This window comes from Medicago sativa, chromosome 4, assembly GCF_051527215.1.
Source record: "Medicago sativa cultivar Bolivia chromosome 4, Bolivia_mono, whole genome shotgun sequence".
NCBI classification, from domain to species: domain Eukaryota; kingdom Viridiplantae; phylum Streptophyta; class Magnoliopsida; order Fabales; family Fabaceae; genus Medicago; species Medicago sativa.
This window is the reverse complement of record NC_140752.1, coordinates 64,707,700-64,725,823: the sequence shown is the minus strand read 5'-3', so window position 1 is coordinate 64,725,823 and position 18,124 is coordinate 64,707,700. Positions and strand designations below refer to the sequence as shown.

General features: G+C 33.8%; 2 protein-coding genes across 2 annotated transcripts; both read right to left on the bottom strand.

Moving 5' to 3' along the window:
• Positions 1-3,627: 3,627 nt before the first annotated feature.
• Positions 3,628-10,807, bottom strand: EMB2738 (GTP-binding family protein). Its single transcript, XM_085702218.1, has 12 exons — positions 10,324-10,807; positions 10,156-10,223; positions 9,539-9,622; positions 9,104-9,397; positions 8,566-8,705; positions 7,250-7,337; positions 6,824-7,006; positions 5,859-6,020; positions 5,505-5,698; positions 4,797-4,947; positions 4,497-4,662; positions 3,628-4,353 (listed from the first exon to the last, which is right to left on the bottom strand). The coding sequence occupies exons 1-12, from the start codon at positions 10,700-10,702 to the stop codon at positions 4,283-4,285; spliced, it is 1,980 nt and encodes a 659-aa protein (XP_085558344.1). The 5' UTR covers positions 10,703-10,807; the 3' UTR covers positions 3,628-4,282.
• A 1,405-nt stretch (positions 10,808-12,212) lies between these two features.
• On the bottom strand, positions 12,213-16,676 carry LOC146930740 (tRNA (5-methylaminomethyl-2-thiouridylate)-methyltransferase). Its single transcript, XM_085702219.1, has 10 exons — positions 16,293-16,676; positions 16,101-16,175; positions 15,531-15,584; positions 14,987-15,065; positions 14,742-14,869; positions 14,403-14,486; positions 14,150-14,233; positions 13,728-13,879; positions 13,159-13,309; positions 12,213-13,061 (listed from the first exon to the last, which is right to left on the bottom strand). Exons 1-10 carry the CDS (start codon positions 16,620-16,622, stop codon positions 12,729-12,731), a joined length of 1,470 nt encoding a protein of 489 aa, XP_085558345.1. The 5' UTR covers positions 16,623-16,676; the 3' UTR covers positions 12,213-12,728.
• Positions 16,677-18,124: the final 1,448 nt, after the last annotated feature.

Genomic DNA, 18,124 nt, shown 5'->3' with positions numbered 1-18,124 from the left:
TGGTACTCCTAAGAACCAAGTTGTTTTTGTCTTTATGAACTCGTCAAGCCTTCCTTTGATACGAATTCATATTCCATAGGAGTCATGTTCCTTGAAGATTGATGCATCGATATTGCACTTGACCTCTCCCACATTCGGTTTGCTCCACCGGTCATGGTTATGGCTTGTGCTCCATTGGAGTTGCTCACTCATGCTTCCCTGCGGGCTGAGTGTTTACAGATTTGCTACCATTCCAACAAATTTTTGCCCGTCATATGCACACACATGTGAGGATTCATATCTATGTCACTCCAAAGCTTCTCATTTCTTCTTTCATATGCACCACAAAGTCATTACAAACAAACATCAAAACTTGTTGATGAGGTAGTTGTTTGAGTAGTTGAAAGAAGAGATAGATATATAAACCATCCGTTACTTTTAGATCCTCCTTTTAAGTTTTAGTGTTAGATATTCACTTTTTAAGTTGAATAAATGATTGTTTGGGGTTCAAACCTGACCATTATATGCAATGTCCCCAATATTATCACGAAAAATATGTACTTTCATCGTTCTTTTTTGAGTAAATAGTCAATTACCCCCCTGAAATTGTAGCTTTCGTCAAAAACCCCCCTGAATTTTGCAAAACTTCAAAAACCCTCCTGAAATTGTCAAACGTCAGTCAAATACCCCCCTCCGTTAATTTCCTCCATCCAACATGCTGACATGGCTGTTAACTGCCACGTGGCACTGCCACGTGATCAAAAAAGTCATGCCACGTCACAGGGGGGTAATTGACTATATTTTTATTTATTTTTAAAAAAAGATTTTATAAAAAAAAAATCTGACTTTTTTTTCTTTTCAAAATTAACATCTGTCACCCACTCACCTTGCAAATACCCCTCTGAAATTTAACATTTACGTGCATATACCCCCCTCAAATTTAAAATTTATGTATCAAATACATCCTCAAATTTATACTACTTATATACAAATTCAACCTTAAAATTATTTAAATGGCAAAATTTGCACACAACATATAAATAATTTAAGGTTGAATTTGTATATAAGTAGTATAAATTTGAGGATGTATTTGATACATAAATTTTAAATTTGAGGGGGGTATATGCACGTAAATGTTAAAATTTCAGGGGGGTATTTGCAAGGTGAGTGGGTGACACAAATGTTAATTTTGAAAAGAAAAAAAAGTCAGATTTTTTTTAAAAAAAAAATCAGAATTTTTTAAAAAAATAAATAAAAATATAGTCAATTACCTTCTGTGACGTGACATGACTTTTTTGATCATGTGGCAGTGCCACGTGGCAGTTAACAGCCATGTCAGCATGTTGGATGAAGGAAATCAACGGAGGGGGTATTTGACTGACGTTTGACAATTTCCGGGGGGGTTTTAAAGTTTTGCAAAATTCAAAGGGGTTTTTGACGAAAGCTATAATTTCAGGGGTAATTGACTATTTACTCTTCTTTTTTCATAAAATTTCCGTACTGATATTTTGAGATGACGAATAATTGTTGAAGTCTTGTAAAAAAAAATTAATTGTTGAAGTACAGCGCTGAAGCCGAATTTATTTGAAGGATGAATGACAAGCTCACTCCAGTTTGGCCTCTGGTCAGGTTCCATCCATCGCATTCCAAACGAATAAAAGCAACAATAAATTCTGGATAAGATCCTATAATTCCTATAATTAATGTTTCACACTGCATGGTTGTATTTTTTTTTTTTTTCTATGAAAATGTTAACGGGTGTTTCTGAGACACTCTTTAAAAACAAGTATTTATGAAAATGTATGTAATCAATGTCATAGAATTCAAAATATTTGACTTTTTTAAAGAATAATTGTTTATTTTAAAATGCTTAAAAAATGCTCCGAAACACTCGTTAGCAAAACTTTTTTTATTTTAGAAAGAATACGTGCGTGTATTTTATTACTATGTCCTTTTCATATTTTTATTTTGTTTTAAAGAGTTTAGGTATGAAATTTACACACATCTTAAAGGAGAGATTGTTTCACAATAAAGAAAGATTTTTGCGCTATCAAGTCGACCTATTTAATTAAATATAAATAATATTATTTATTAATATTATTGTATTAAATTTTGTACTTTGAATTAAATTGTGACGTGTTAGCCTTTTCAATAATTTAAGTTTATAAGTCTACATTATTTTTTGCAAATTTAAATGTATTATTATAAATTATAATTGAAATAAGATATCATATATAGTCAAATTTTCTAAAAAAATCATGTTATATATCAAAATCAAGTTTAATCTCATTGATCTATTAGTTGTCTTATATATTTAAACAAATAGTAAATTACTTATTTAAATATGTCCGTATGAAATAGGTTTTTAAATTCTAAACAGACTAACAGATCAAAATAGACCTTCAAAAGTCAGACTCAAACCTAATAAATAAGCTTATGACAGATCACAAGTTAGATTTAGACCTTAAAAATATTTACAGGTCAGACTTAAGACCTTACAAAATCTAACTCGGTCTAGCCTATTCTCACCATAATGCTCAACCAATTGAATTACCTCGAAGGATATATTTTTTACAAAAGAGTTACTATTGTGCTAAAAGTAGTTACTTTTTCCAACAACAATAAAAAAAAAAAAAAAAGTAGTTACTACTTAAATACTAGGCCAAATACCTCTTTAACAATATTGGGTTATTAAATTTTTTAAGTTTCATATATAAGTATTTTAAGTTTACTCTCTAATTGTAGGACTTTGCTTCTATCTAATGCTAGTTATGCTCTAGCTTTTATTAGGAGACAAGCTAATATAGTCGCTCATAACCTTGCTCGAGCATCTATATTACATGTTAGTCCCAGTATTTTCTTGCATCCTCCCGATTGTATTCGTTCTAATATTTTAGATGAAATGAAATGAGTTATCTTTCCCTCAAAAAAAAAAAATATATAAGTATTTTAAGTTGTTAATTTAATACACCGGTGCCTTTTTAAGGATCTCTTTGAAACTTAAACACTTAAAAAACTCAAATTCGATATTTTTGTCAAACTTAAAGGATCAAAATAGGTATTTGGCCTAAATACTGTTGGTACACAAAAGTATTACTAAATTTCTTACACCACTTCTGTTACCTGCTCGATGTAAATGCTGATATAATTTGACCACAAAAAGGACTGACCACAAACTGTCATTCCAACCATATCCATGATGGTCGGTTTCTGAAATAAAGATAGCTTCAACAATGCAAGTTTTGGGGGGAAATTACACTAAATCTGCCTTGTCGGTGTATAAAGCGTAAATTATTAGTTATGGTAATGCCTGGTGTATTTTAGGCAGCAATAACTCTAAATATCAAAAAGTACGGGAGAGAGATGCAAAAAAAGCCAAGATGAAGATGCTGCAGACATTTAATATGCTAACAGCTGTTGTGAGAAATGTCAAATACACTATGATTATAGGCCAGAGGGATTATTTGGTCTCTTAAATCACTTGTGTTGTAGGTATCACTATCAACTAACAAATACATGATGAGCTGAGAAAAAGTAGGTCACTTTTGTTTATTTTATTTTTGTCCAGTAATCTTAATTAAAAATTCATCTTTTAAGGTGAATAAATGAAAACCGAACGCCGGACTCTTCTTCACATCCGGGGAGCTATGTTCAAGAGGACAAAGTAGGCCCCTTATATTTCATACAGTATGAGTAATAGTATAAGAATTTAATAACTATCTACTAAATTACACAACCATTGTGATATTATTTTCTAAAATACTTTCATGAATGAATATGTATAGATTAAATGTGATTAGACGGCTACTTAAAAGAATGCTTAATCTTCTTTTCTTTCTCCAAATGATGAACATGATATATTTACAAGATAATATTTTCATTTCTCCACTCAAAAAATTACTTGCAATTGCTGAGCAAAAGTTTCAGCATCATTCCGAAGAGTAACGACTGCGTTATCACCAGAAAATATCCAACTTAACTATTTGAGGAGAGAAAAAAAAACAGAATTAAAACCCAACTACTTCTAAAGATAAGATTACTAGTTATTGAGGATGAATGTGCTAATACCTCAAACTACAAACTTTGAAATGCCCACAAAAATTACCAAAAGGATCACGATCACTGTAAATGAAAAGATTATCATCCAAACTTCTGGCACTCGTTCGTACTTGTGGAGCTTTTACTAACCTTAGTTAATTTCAGGTAGCTGAATCATTTGAGTAGTCCCTGAAAAGACGGCCTTCGCTTTTCCCGATACAAACAGAACCACAGCCAGCTCTTCTATATGATAAAATGTCTGCTCCTACTGTGTAGCTGATATCAATTTTCGACGGTGTGACGAAAAATTTTCTTTAGGCCTTGTCACCTTTTTTCCTGTAAGCAAATAACATATACATACATCACTAGCAACAGTCCTGGTGGAGGAATCAGAAACTTCTTTAAAAAAATGAAAGCAAAAAACAGAGGATGTAGTAGTACTGGTAAAATTATTGACAACACTTAAAATAAATATTGACCTTCATCTTTTTCCATTTTTCTTCTGCTGCGCCACAAAAGCCGAATGGGGGTACCAGGAAATCCCGCATTTGAACGCAGCTGCTTCTCCATAAAGCGCCGGTAAGTTTCAGGAAAAAGTTTTGCATCATTGACAAAGAACACAAATGTAGGCGGCCTTATAGCAGCCTGCAAGAAGACATCTAGTAAGGAACTAAGAACATACAAGATACCAAGTAATTATATACTATATAATTTATAAGAGCATAAAGCTCAACCGAAGGAACTCATGGGTAAGCACTACCGTCGAATGGTGCAAATACCTGAGTGCAATAGTAAACACGCCCTCTTTTTCCACCTCGTGTCCTGGGAGGAGGCTTAAAAGTCACTGCTTCCCGCACTACTTGATTCAATATAGAAGTACCAAGTCTTCTTGATCTCTCCTTTTCGACTTCACTAGCGGCAACAATGATCCTTTTGTTCAAAATAATAATAACTAATCAGCTCCTCACTTAGGGGATTAGCAACAATAAAAAATATCGGATAAGTCGTAATTTTAACATTATTAAATTATACAATGTTATTGTCTAAATCCAAGAAAACATATCAACTACAGACTAGTTACATGATACAGCCAGAAGAAGGAAAAAAAAAAAAAATTGCCCAAACCCAAATAGAGATTCGTTACCTTGAATTTATGGGTTCTATCAATTTACTCTCCACAAAATTCTGCAGAGACAATGATTTGACTACTACATAAAGTCTACTATGACCACTACATTGCAATTGCTAATGTCAATTAAATATACAAATTTAGAAATCATTCACCATGTGTGTTCAAATTTTGTATTTGTTGTATTTGTTTACAAATATGTATGCCTAAGAAGGGAGAAATTGTTTTCAAGGCAAAATTGGGAGATTTCAAAGAAAGCATGAAATTAACATACTATGCAATACTTTTTCAACAACAAAAACACATACTAAGCAGTGTGCACCTTCAATGAATCAAAGATTTTCCAGCCAAAACTTACTTGTCAACATTTTGCCCAGCTAGAGCAGTAGAATAAACAACTGGAGCCCAATCAAGTAAGCGAAGCTTCTCTCTGACATCTTGCTCATAGTATAAAGCAGTCTGCTGATTTTTATTTGGTATTGTATCCCACTTGTTTACAACGATCACACAACCTTTCCCTTCTTTTTCTATCCTTTCAGCTATCTTGTAGTCCTTTAAGATATATGAAATAGTTTAGTAAAAAAAAAATCTGAATGATTATGGACAATATTAATTATTAAACAAATGGCACCCCATTTACATCAGTAATGCCTTATTGTAACCAGAATTAAAAACAGATCTGTGTTCATCTACAATAGCATTTATTGGGAACCTGTTCAGTGATACAAGCCATGGCCTCAATGACAAGAGCAACAACATCGGAACGCCTAATAGCACGAAATGCACGATTCACTGACAAAGCTTCTGTTGTACTTCCAGCTGAGGCTACAGTTGTCCTTTTCCTGATTCCAGCAGTATCAATAAGATGGAACTTCTAGAGAAAGGAAAAAAAAAATTATCATGCTGAACCAAATTCTAAAAGCTTACCAATTCACTATTATTACAATCTGGTAAGTTCAAAAGTATACAGCCGTAAACCATTAACGTTTGGATGGGGAAAACATTATACCTAACTAATCACTTTTCAAAGTTTCTTTCTCGCAAAACATGCTAAACATTATAAGTAGTCACATGGTTTTTCTGTGGCACTAGAGACCAAATAGTTGCTAGTTAATTTGGTCAAATGCGGTGTCTTTGAGGTGGGGAGGGAACCACCATGCCCTTGGTGGCCGGGGGTGAGGGAGTCGGAGGAACATCTCTTTGCAAAATGCCCATTCTATAGCTCTATATGGTATAAGGCTTTTAATTGGTTAGGGGCTTCGATGGTTATGCCTGGGGATTTTTTTGTGCTGCTAGAGATATGTTGTTTTCATCTCAGGCAGGATATCAGAGTTAAGGGGCTATGGCTGATTTGGCACTCGACACTTTGGTTAATTTGGAAGGCACGTAATGAGTTTATTTTTTCTGCAAAGTCAAAACATTTCTTGGCAATGGCTCTTGGCTAAAAAAGTGGGACAACCCTAGTTGTATTATGAGTGGTTCGTTAATCCCTTCAACTGTTGATTAGATAGGTTTTTGTGCCTTTATTTTCTGTCCTTAGTTTGTGAATCAGTGCCACTTGTACTCATTCCCATTCTTTGGGTTCAGTACCACATGTACTCTTTTCCATTATCAACATATTGAATTTTTTGCCATTCAAAGAAAAAAGTTACTGGTTAGTCACCAAAAGAAACAAACCTGGCCATCTGGTCCAGTAAATTCAGTATCAATAGCATCACGTGTAGTGCCACTGATGGGGCTGACTATTGTTCTATCCTCGCCAACCAGTGCATTCAAAATGCTACTTTTGCCAACATTTGGTCTACCAACAATTGAAATTGCTGGAACATAATCTTCTTCTTCAACAAGATTCTGTGGCTCCTATTGTATAGCATAAAATGAAGTGTAAGTAAGAAAGTCAAGGGTTTCAAAATCAGATTAAAACAAATTGATCCCTGGTTGTATGGTGATGAAAAATGCTTCCAAATGAATCAACAATTTATCATTGGTAGGTGAATGTATAATATAGTCAAATCAACCTGCTACAGAATATAAGTATCACCTAAAGTTACTCATTGTCAATGATGCATGCAGAAGATAATTCAATATTTTTGGAAAACAAACCTCAACTTTCTGTAACCCTGAACAAACAAGGTCAAGAAGATCTCCAGTTCCAGTACCTGATATAGCTGATATTGGAATTGGTTCTAACCTGATATATCATTAACCATAGCAATGAACATGTTGATTAGAACATATGACACTTGGGGAAGCATCAGTGGACAACATGATGCAAGAGCTTTGCACTATATGTTTGCATTAACAGTATGACCACTCAACCATGGTATTGAAAGCATAAAATAAGGTTTTGTGCAGGAAAAAAAAATATCATTTGATGTTTTATATCAAATCAAGTTTTTCCTCAAAAGTCAAAACGATTCTAGTTTAGAAGTGCAAAAATTTTGCTTGTGTGTTGAGTTGAGAATTTTGGACCAAGTTTTACTACAAAATTACTTTTAATATAAATCATTTCAAAAATATATCACTTCACCTCAACCATAATATTAACCAAAATCGATTATAAAAAAAAAAAATGTTAACCAAAATCAGTACTGTAAAACAAGATCATTCAAAATGAAGTTTAACAGTTGCTCTTCAAATAACACTTAATTGTCAAACACAATGTGAGACGATGTTTTGTCTCTTATGTTCAGGATGTATCAAGATGTTAAACATCAACAATTGTATAACTTCTAAAACGTCTAAATCAGCCATAGAAATGAAGTTTCTTTCTTAAATATGTAATAGCTGTAAAATCTTGTATCTACATCACATGAATATATAACAAGACAACCAAGATCTTATGTCTGAGCATAGTTATACCCACAATTACTCAAGCAAACTATTAAGAGGAAACATGAGGATGCACCTAGTAAAATATGAGGTGAATTTTAACGCATAAGAGTGATTCTATAGTTTTTTAAATTTACAAAAATGTTAGTTGAATTAACCAAGCTTAGTTTAACATTAACCACATCATAATTAAATTAACCACTTGAACTAGCTAGTTACTACAAAGAATTAATTGTCACACCAACATAGTATATAATCATCTCTAAAGAATTAGTTTAGATGTTGACAATGGTGAGGTAAGTGTGTTCAACACCGTCTTTGACATCGACGGTCAGTTGAAACCAATACGCAAACAATTCACGCTTGTTGAGGCACATTGAAAAACCATATCCATGAATTTGACAGTTGACAACGAAATAAAAAAAAATAAATAAATAAAAATTTACATATATCAAGTTTTAGTCCTAAGGGACCATGTAAAGAAAACATCAGAAGACATGCATTTTTTTATTAAAGTAGCTAAGTGTCAAGACCAAGTTCTACGGTGTTTTGTCACGCCTCAAGCATGCTCCACCAATATAACTTACCCGAGGGACCAAAATTCAGACACCTGCATAATTCTTTTCCGTGGAGATTCGCACTTGTTAACTGCAAGAATGATACTTTTATTTGAGTAGTTTTTACGTAGCCAATCAGCAATCTCCACATCAGCTGCTGTTAGACCTGCCTGTTCAGCATAATTATCATTACTGTGTTCAGGTTATAGTTATTGGTAGATTCAAGAAAATTATCATATCATGCACTTAACAAGTATGAACAACAAAAACTGTTATCTCATTTTGATAGTGCACGTCTATGGCCAGATTGGTACCACAAATAATTCAATGGGAAAAAAACAACTAAAAGCTTCGAAGATTCAGCCGGACTGCAGAATTACCAAAATGGTTGTACACAGGGAGGAACCACAGGTAATTGATAACCATCAAAAAAAGTAAAAATCACTTTTTAAATATCTTGTTATCCTTTTTATATATTCATTATATTAAAATAAGAATCAAGATAAAGTAGGTTCATACATGGAAGAGAAGGAAAAACATAAGATTTTATATGCAAACAAACAATTACCTGACCGTCGACCAGGAAAATAATAACAGGTGATTCTTCCACAGCTGCAATCGCCTGTCTCTCAATCATCGATGGCATCCTGGCAACAGCTGCCTCTCTAGAGGCAAGGGGAATACCATCCATACCGATGGTTGTACTAATATCCAGATCTTCCATAACAGTAGTTTGTGATTTTGAAACAGTGAGAACACCACCAGTGTCCACCACCATGAACTCGTGATCTCCCCAATATGATCGGCCATATAAACGGTCCCTCGTAACTCCAGGCTCATCCACCACAATTGCCTTGTTTCCCTATAGAAAGGAAACAACTATTGTAAGAAATCGTTTCCACCATTCAGATTCCATACACATCGAAATTTCCAAAGATTAATTTCCCCAAAACAGGAAAAAATCGATAAGAAAAAAACAAAGCTATTAAAAAACATTCAATACCCCAACGAGACGATTAAATAATGCTGACTTGCCCACGTTCGGTCTTCCAACAATAGCAATCCTTGGTAGAAGATTATCAGGGATCTACCATTCAAAATAGACGAAAGTTCAGCAAATAACCCTAATTTATTTCAATCTCTTCAAAAATAACATATATAATTCAAGTTCTAACTAGTTACAAACAAAATGTGGCTGCCTCAATTTTTATGGTAACTTATGATATTAGTCTATATATCAATCTATGTAGCACCCACACTTCTCGTCAAAAGCATGTCCAGTGTCCGATATCTGACACGATATCCAACACTGACACATGTGATTACATGCATCAAATTAATTCATTTCTCAAATTATTATCAATATCGTGTCAATGAGTGTGTTTCTGGTGTCTGTGTCTGTTATATGTAGATATTAATCACATTGTCGCGTTTTGCCAGTTAGCACATGAAATTTAGAAGCATCCTAAATTCTTTCACTTTGTAGGCACAAACACAACACCGACACATGCCATTTTCTCAAATTATTACCAGTGTCATGTTCGGTGTCCGTGTGCGTGCTTCATAGTTGTTAAACATTGAATAGAGAGTAGAATTAGGTGAGTTGAAGAATATACTAACAATTTTTCTCTTCGGTTTACTCCTCTTGGAGTTTTTACCCGATTCCTTGACATCACTTCTCTCATCTTCTGAAATCATCAAACACACGCACAGAAAAAAAGATAATTATTGAAGACTGCAAAAGTAAGTAAAAACTCGATTAACTACGAATGAAGCAAAGAGTCTCACCGATAGTCAAAACGCGAGATAAAGAGCTTGAATACTCCAGCGCAACTTCCTTTGCTTCTCGCTCGAGCGCAGCAACATCAACATCATCGTCATCGGAATAATCATCAATCTGATTTTCTAATTCCTCTGGTAATTCAACCAATTCCTCTGGTAATTCATTGTCGTCAATGGTGCCGGAGAATTCACCGGCGCTGAACTTCGGGGCGGAGCGGGAAAGGCAACAGCGAGGGAGAGAGATGGATTTTGGTTGAGAAAAGGGGGAAAGAATTGAAGTGGGAAAGGGGAGAGTGTTGTGGAATGAGAAAATGGGAGTTGGGGTTTTGGGGGAGGTGTAGTAAGAGATAGGGGTGGGAAAGTGTAAGTGAGAAAGAAATGCCATTGGTGAAATGGAGTGAAACTATATGTTAAATTGTGAAGATTGAGTAGAAGATTTGGCGGGGTTTATGTTTATCTTCTTCCTTCTCATTATCCACACTGCATGTTTATGTTTAACCGGCTTTCGTGGAAAATAAATACATATCCTCTTCTTACCACCAAAAAATCTCAATTGTATACTACTTTTGTTATGTAGTTAAGAAAACAGTGAGAAGCGGTTTTAATCATCATATCATAAATAAATAAACTAACTGTAAAATTTAATCTGATTAAGAATAATTATTGGAGCATTACTCTAAAAAAATCATATCGTATAATTATTTTTAAAAAAATAATAATAATTCTTCCATTTTCTCTCTTTTTCCTGTGTTCAAAACTGTGTTGGAATTATTACTGGTATGCACGGCTAAGCAGCTCAGGGAGAGAGTACTCCCTGTTACAAACAAACTAGTACCAGTATTAAAATGTTATAAGAATCTATCTCACAAAAAATTATAATTAATATAAATTAAATATCAATTTTCAAATGTCAAAAACTTAAAAATTCATATGTAATTTTTCTTTTGTTAAGAATTTTAAACGTTTGTAAGGAAGATTTTTATAAATATATCAAACATGCAAAAAAATTCAAAATTTTGAAGGGTATACAAGAGTTAGATTTAAACAGAGACAAAAAAATACTGATAGAAAATATTTGAATTGTTTAAAGAGAAGAAAAACAAAAATTAAACAAAAACTTATTTAACTCTTCTTTTACTTGTGATGGAAGGTCAATTCATGGGGACGTGATCTCCAACCTACGCTTTTTATTTTCGAACTTGAGATTGATTTGTTACATCCTATGGATTCAACCTTCAACCTACGCTAGCTTTTATTTTTAAAACAAAATGAAACTGGTTAAAAGAACAGGAAAAGAAAAACATTCTAAAAAATATAACCATGTTGAAAAATCGCATCCGCCTACTATGAAGGTGAAAAATATTCACTACATGAGTATGTTCTTTTATTTTATTATATTTTAGATATGAAATATATATCAAAAAATTTCTCCTCCAAAAACCAAGTCGCAAATACACCTTCAAAATTTAGTTTAATGGTAAAAAGAAAAGACGGTCATTAGACTTGAAGGTTCAAACCTCGCAAGTAAATACTTTAGGAGTGAGGTAAATATAAATCCTTTTAGAAGTTCTTATAAATTAGACTAGTAAATGATGAATTTGGTTCCTTTGTAATCAACATATCAAAGAGTAATGTGTAATCCACCACCTCTAATTTGTATGGTGACTGAGTACACGTTACCCTCTCATCCGTAAATCATACATGAGAGAATCTAATAATTCCACTAGGTGATTGAACTTCACCTATGAAGATATACAAGTTCAAAGCATGCAAGTAGAGGTCCTAAGTGGCCCTTAACATTAAATATGAAGATATACTTGTTCTCTGAAAATTATAAATTTCCAATTTTCTCAAAAAATTTAAATGTCAGTCAATTCTATGTTGGTACTAAAATATCTCTAAAAATGATTCGTTCAAGCAAAATTTATTATTTTTTACAAGATAGGGGAGGCAAAACCTATTTATGGGGGGAAAATAACATTATAATAAATATGGTCAAGTAAAACAATTGCTTCAACCTTGATCCTTCCCCTAACATCTCTTTACACCATCTATCTCACAAACTATCCTCTCTCTTCAAATTATTTTACCTCATTCTCTGACTTGCTGTAGAGGATCCATTTCCCCTTCTAAAAACATGTGCAGAGGATCCCTACAACCTTGCATTGCAATTTAAAGTAGCATCCCTCCCTCCAAAAAATACTTATTCTAAATAAATGTTCCCACGCCTTAAGGGAGACCAGTACCTAGCGTTTTATATTTATTTTTTTACTTCAGTGTACAATTTCCTAACACGTGTGCACATGCCTGCCAATTTTCGGATGCCGGATAAAAGGGAAAATTTAAACTGCATTCGTCTGACAAGTCTGCACGTTTGATTTCGTGGAAGCAAGTCTAGAATATCATGCTCCCTATGATGCTTTACTTGCCAATTCTGCGGAATCACACACTTCTTGCAGGTTATCTGGTTTAACTTTTATCTTAACTGGATTCCCAATCTTTGATTTATCTTCCATTCGTGCAATTTCCAAAGCTTTTGCGCATACTGGAAAACTTTGATCATCCCCGGACTCCAAAATTACACCAGAACCAATGCATGTTCTTCCCTCATAGAAGGCTGTGAACTGCCCAGCTGCTAGGCCTTGATCATCTTCAGATATGCGGACGACAGCAGAGTCAATTACGTTATCTTCTCCAAGTTCCATTTCTAAGCTACAATCGTAGAACACGGGACCATGTCTCACCTGAAAAGGTTAAGATACTGGAACTTCAAGTACTGTAAATATGAAAAACATTTGTGATAGCAGGGAACAGAAGTTAATGTTCAAGATATCCATCCACCTTGCATCGAAGCTGACTTCTCTGGCTAGGAGGCATCCCACTAAGCCATTTAAAAGACCCGACACGGAATATGCGCCTTTTTTTGTCAAAGGAAAAGTAATTTCTGGACACAAAAACTACATTGTTTTTAACATCCTTCTCAACAACATACCTGCATAAAATGACAAAAAGTACATTACAGCTAACTGACATAAATTTAAACTTCCATGTTTCTACACGTACATGATAGGAACCAACAGGTATTATTCAAGACAACGAGGAAGAATTTCCCTTGATTACAGAATAATGACAGATCATTGAGGGTCTGCCCACAACCCAGTGCAAAAGTCCCTAAATCAATCAATTAACAAGATATCCACTCTCTAAACTATCCTTATTTATAGATGATAAGCATTTTATCATTTTCTCTATCTACTTCAACCTAACTAACTAACCTCTAAAGTAACAGTAACAGATCTATCACTACAATGTGGATCTGTCTTCAACATAAAATGGAATGTATAAAATGTGACAGGAAATTCATCGGATCAATACAATTAATGCAGGAAAGAAAAGGAGATAGGACAAACCATGGACCTCCAGGTAGCCGTAGACCCTGGCGTTGACCAATAGTATAAAACCAGAAGCCCCGATGTTTGCCAAGGAAATCTCCCGTCTCAGCTTCCAGTATGATACCTTCTTTCTCCCCAATATGTCTTGCAACAAATTCACTGAATTTTATCTGACTCAAATTGCACAAAGATAGAATGAGTTATCTTCAAAAATTAATTCAAAACAATCATATAACTTTGAACAAAATAATGGCATTGATGTTTTAAAAGTTAAAGAATAGTTATAAATTATAATTTATATTAGACATTGCCATAAGTGTCATTTTATTTTTACCAGTCTCTTTCAAAACTAATCAGAAAATCAAGAGTATCTGTAATGAGTCATATATTTATCAAACATTGAAATAGATATGGAATAAATATCTGTTCACTACTAATACCTTGCCCAAAAAGCATATTCCCTGAGAATCCTTTCTATCTTTATTTGGTAGATCGAATTTTGCGGCAAGCCTGCGGACTTCATCCTGCAGATGATGTGGCAGGAGACAGGGTTAGAGTGAAAGTTTCTCCATAACATCATGTAGTGATATAATAATACTGCCAGAATTCTCACTCTGACATAATAAATGACTAAACCTCTGAAAAAGTTAAACGAAATACCAGCAACACTCAACAAAACTAGTCACAACAAACCTTGGGAATAGAACCAAGTGGAAAAAGAAGTCGCTTCAGCTGGGACTGAGATAGGTGTGATAGGAAGTAAGTTTGATCCTTTACCTGAAATTTCAAACCACATTAGAAACTATAGCATGTAAGAGCACCTAACAATGATTTTCTACTAATGTACAGGCAAGCATATAAATATGTTTTTCTTTGGAGGCATATGAAACACTTAGTATTAGTTTAAACAATTAACTTAGGTTAGCTAATCAGTGAAAACTCTTCAAAGATATGGAAGTGCAGAAATAAAACCTACAAACCGCAAATGAAAACAAGATCTTGTAACCACAAAAGTATATCTCATATTGGTACCGTGTCTTGTGATAGTTCTAGAGCAGAAGGTCCATCCATCTCATCTGCAAATGGGTGGATAACCTTTGCATAATGCCCAGAGGCAACATAGTCAAAACCCATACCACCAATTGCATCCAAAAATGCACCTAACAGGAAAAACATTTTATTAATAAAACAGAAAAATAAGAAGAAAAAAAAAACACACACACACACAAAACACAACAAACAACAATTTGGTTTAGATTGCATTCAGTGCATCATACCAAACTTTATTCTTGTATTGCAAAGAACATCCGGATTCGGAGTTCGACCACACCTATACTCTTCAATGATGTAGGAAACCTGATAAACAGTTCAATAAGTCAAATATGAGACAGAGCTGCAATGGCCAATACTCAACAGTGAAATTGCAAATAGAACATGTTCATTAACTTAGGCCATGTTTGGATAAATAGTTTAATTAAACGCTTATCATATAAGTTCTTATGCATAAGCTATTTCCATAACCAAAACATAAAATAAAGTCAAATTGTTTTCACAAAAGCTATAAGTTGTTTTCATAAGCTATCTTAAATAGTTTATAGAAATAATCTGAAAACGGCTTATGTATACATATCATAAGTTGTTTCCATAAATTCTCTCAAACATTCTCACAGGTGCTTATGCTAATAGATAAGCTAAAATAAGTTAATTCGAAATTCCAAATAGGCCTATAAAGTTTAGATCTGTCAAAAACTTAAAATTCTAGTAAAATGGTACTAGCTGAGTTTAGAAGGACAGATAGTAGATGAAGGGCGTAATGCATACCACGTTTTTCCAATATTCATCGGTCAAATGAACAACTTCTAATGGTACTTCAACCTGAAAACAATGAAATAAATACAGATACAGTTTGTGTTTACATTGGTAATGTGATAGCATTGCAGTAAGTGTATGTTTGATTCTGCAATGACAAAAATTGATTTTGTAAGATTGATTATGGCTAAAAGTAAGCTGCATGTTAAATGATTTATGTTTGAATAAATATTCATCTAAAAGCAAGTTGAATATCAAACATGCGACTAAAAATCAATTCTAGAGGCAAAAGCAACAAATTGTAGCTTCAATAAATAAGTTCTGGGGGCAAAAATCTCTAGAATCAATTTTGCCTCCACCGTGTTTCGCTCTGTAGAATTGCCTTTCACATGTTTTGTTGCTCTCAACTGTATAATTGATTTTGCCTCGAGAATTGATTTTAACTAGAAGGTAGGATTTGTATCTATTGACTGATTTTTACACTCAAAATTTCCGGGATTTCACATTCAACTCATTTTTAACTTAAATCAATTTTTCTAGCTGTAGAACGAAACACACACTAAATAAGGATATGAAAAAGACCTGATTGCAAACGTCTTTAGCATACTTCAAATCATCTTCCCAAGGACATTCCGTCCAAAAGTTCTCAAAATCCTCCTACACAAAATCACCAAACCAACAAATCCCAATTTCATGATAAATAAAAAAGTAATATTTATGGCAGAATTTTCGAATTTATCGTTTAACGAATGCAAAAAATGAAATAGGACATACTTGGAACCATATCTTAAGGTAGAAAGCAGTGCAAGAATGACCGGCGGCATGAAGAAGCCGGAGAGCAACGCTGCTGTCAACGCCGCCACTGATAAGAACCGCGACTCGGAGTGGCTTCTGCTGCGGCATGGAACAGCGGAGATATGGGTCGAGTTCGGCATTGAGAGAAGGTGAAGGTGAAGGTGAGGTTTGAAGAGAAGCGGAACAGAAGAGTTTTGAGTTGGGGAAGCGTGGATTAGGGTTTAGTTTGCGGAGGTTTTGGTGTGTGAAGTGAGACAAAGGGAGAGAACAGAGTGGTCTCCAGTTCAACCGCGCTGCCATTTTCAACATCTTTCGTGTTGATGGCTCATCCGTTTAAGGTTGGAACATAAGCGCTGCCCCCTTAGTCCGTGTTTAGCTTCAAACTTTGTGATAAAGGTTTTCATAGTTTTTTATTGAGTAAATAGAAAATTACCCCCTGAAATTGTAAGTTTCGTCAATTACCTCCTGAAATTAACAAAACTTCAATTACCCCATAAAATTGCACAACGTTAATCAATTTACCCCCTCCGTCAAATTCTTCTGTTAGTAAACATGACGTTTTGCAAATACCCCTGAAGTTTTGCACTTATGTGCAAAATGCCCCCCAAACTTGAATAATTATATATTTTTGTTTTCTTATCCTTTAATCTATGTACTTAATTTCTCTTTGATATTACCTATTGAAAATACTCCTAAAAACCAATGATCTATATTCAAGCGTTACTCTTTCATAACAAGGGAAGACCGGTGCTTTTTATTAGGCTCGTTTGAATAAATGTCAAACTTGAGCAATTCATTGTTTCACAAGGCAAACTGAAGCATAAGTTCCTGCAGCAGGAATGTTTAGCTGAGAAATTCTTAGATGGTCCAGTACCAAGAAATTTTCTTTGGTCACAACCAAAGAAAGAAGAGAGAGAAGAGAGAAGAGAGAGAAAATGGAAAGTATTTGTTTATTAGTGAAGAGAGAGAAGGCAAAAACTCTATGTGTGACCAAACCAAATTTCTTGGTCCTGGTTCACACAAGAGTTTCTCTGTTTAGCTAGCCAATTTACGCTACCATGAATAGATTCACACAAAAGTGCATGAATAGTTTATCTTGGAATTAAGATAGTTATCCAATCTAATAAGCACGAACAACAAACAGAACCCCATTTATCCAATCTAATAAGCATGAATGTCAAACTCTAAGTTAACTGTTAATTGTTTGTCTTTAATATCTTTTGAGTCAAGGATAAGAAAAAAATATATAATTTTTCAAGTTTGGGGGACATTTTGCACATAAGTGCAAAACTTCAGGGGGGTATTTGCAAAACATCATGTTTACTAACAGAAAAATTTGACGGAGGGGGTAAATTGATTAACATTGTGCAATTTCAGGGGGGTAATTGAAGTTTTGTTAATTTCAGGGGGGTAATTGATGAAACTTACAATTTCAGGGGGGTAATTGCCTATTTACTCGTTTTTTATTTTAGGGTTAAATAGGTTTTTATCCTTATAAAATTGAAACCTTTTAAATTTATTCCTTACTTAATTTTAATAGCTTTTTTAGTCCCTATAAAAACATTCTGCATTTAGTTTTAGTCTCTTCTTAATCCAAATTTGTTTAATTATGCTTAAATTCTTGAATTTTTAAACAATTTTTAGTAGACCTGTTAAGAAAATTACTAAAAGTCCGTCTGCCAAATATTAACTCAAAATTTGATTTCTACGTCCATATTTTTGTTACTCTTTTCTTGAACTTTTGTCGTTTAAAAAAATTCATATTTAATTCTTCTCATGTAAAAAAATTCTAATTTTTAGCAAATGAACAT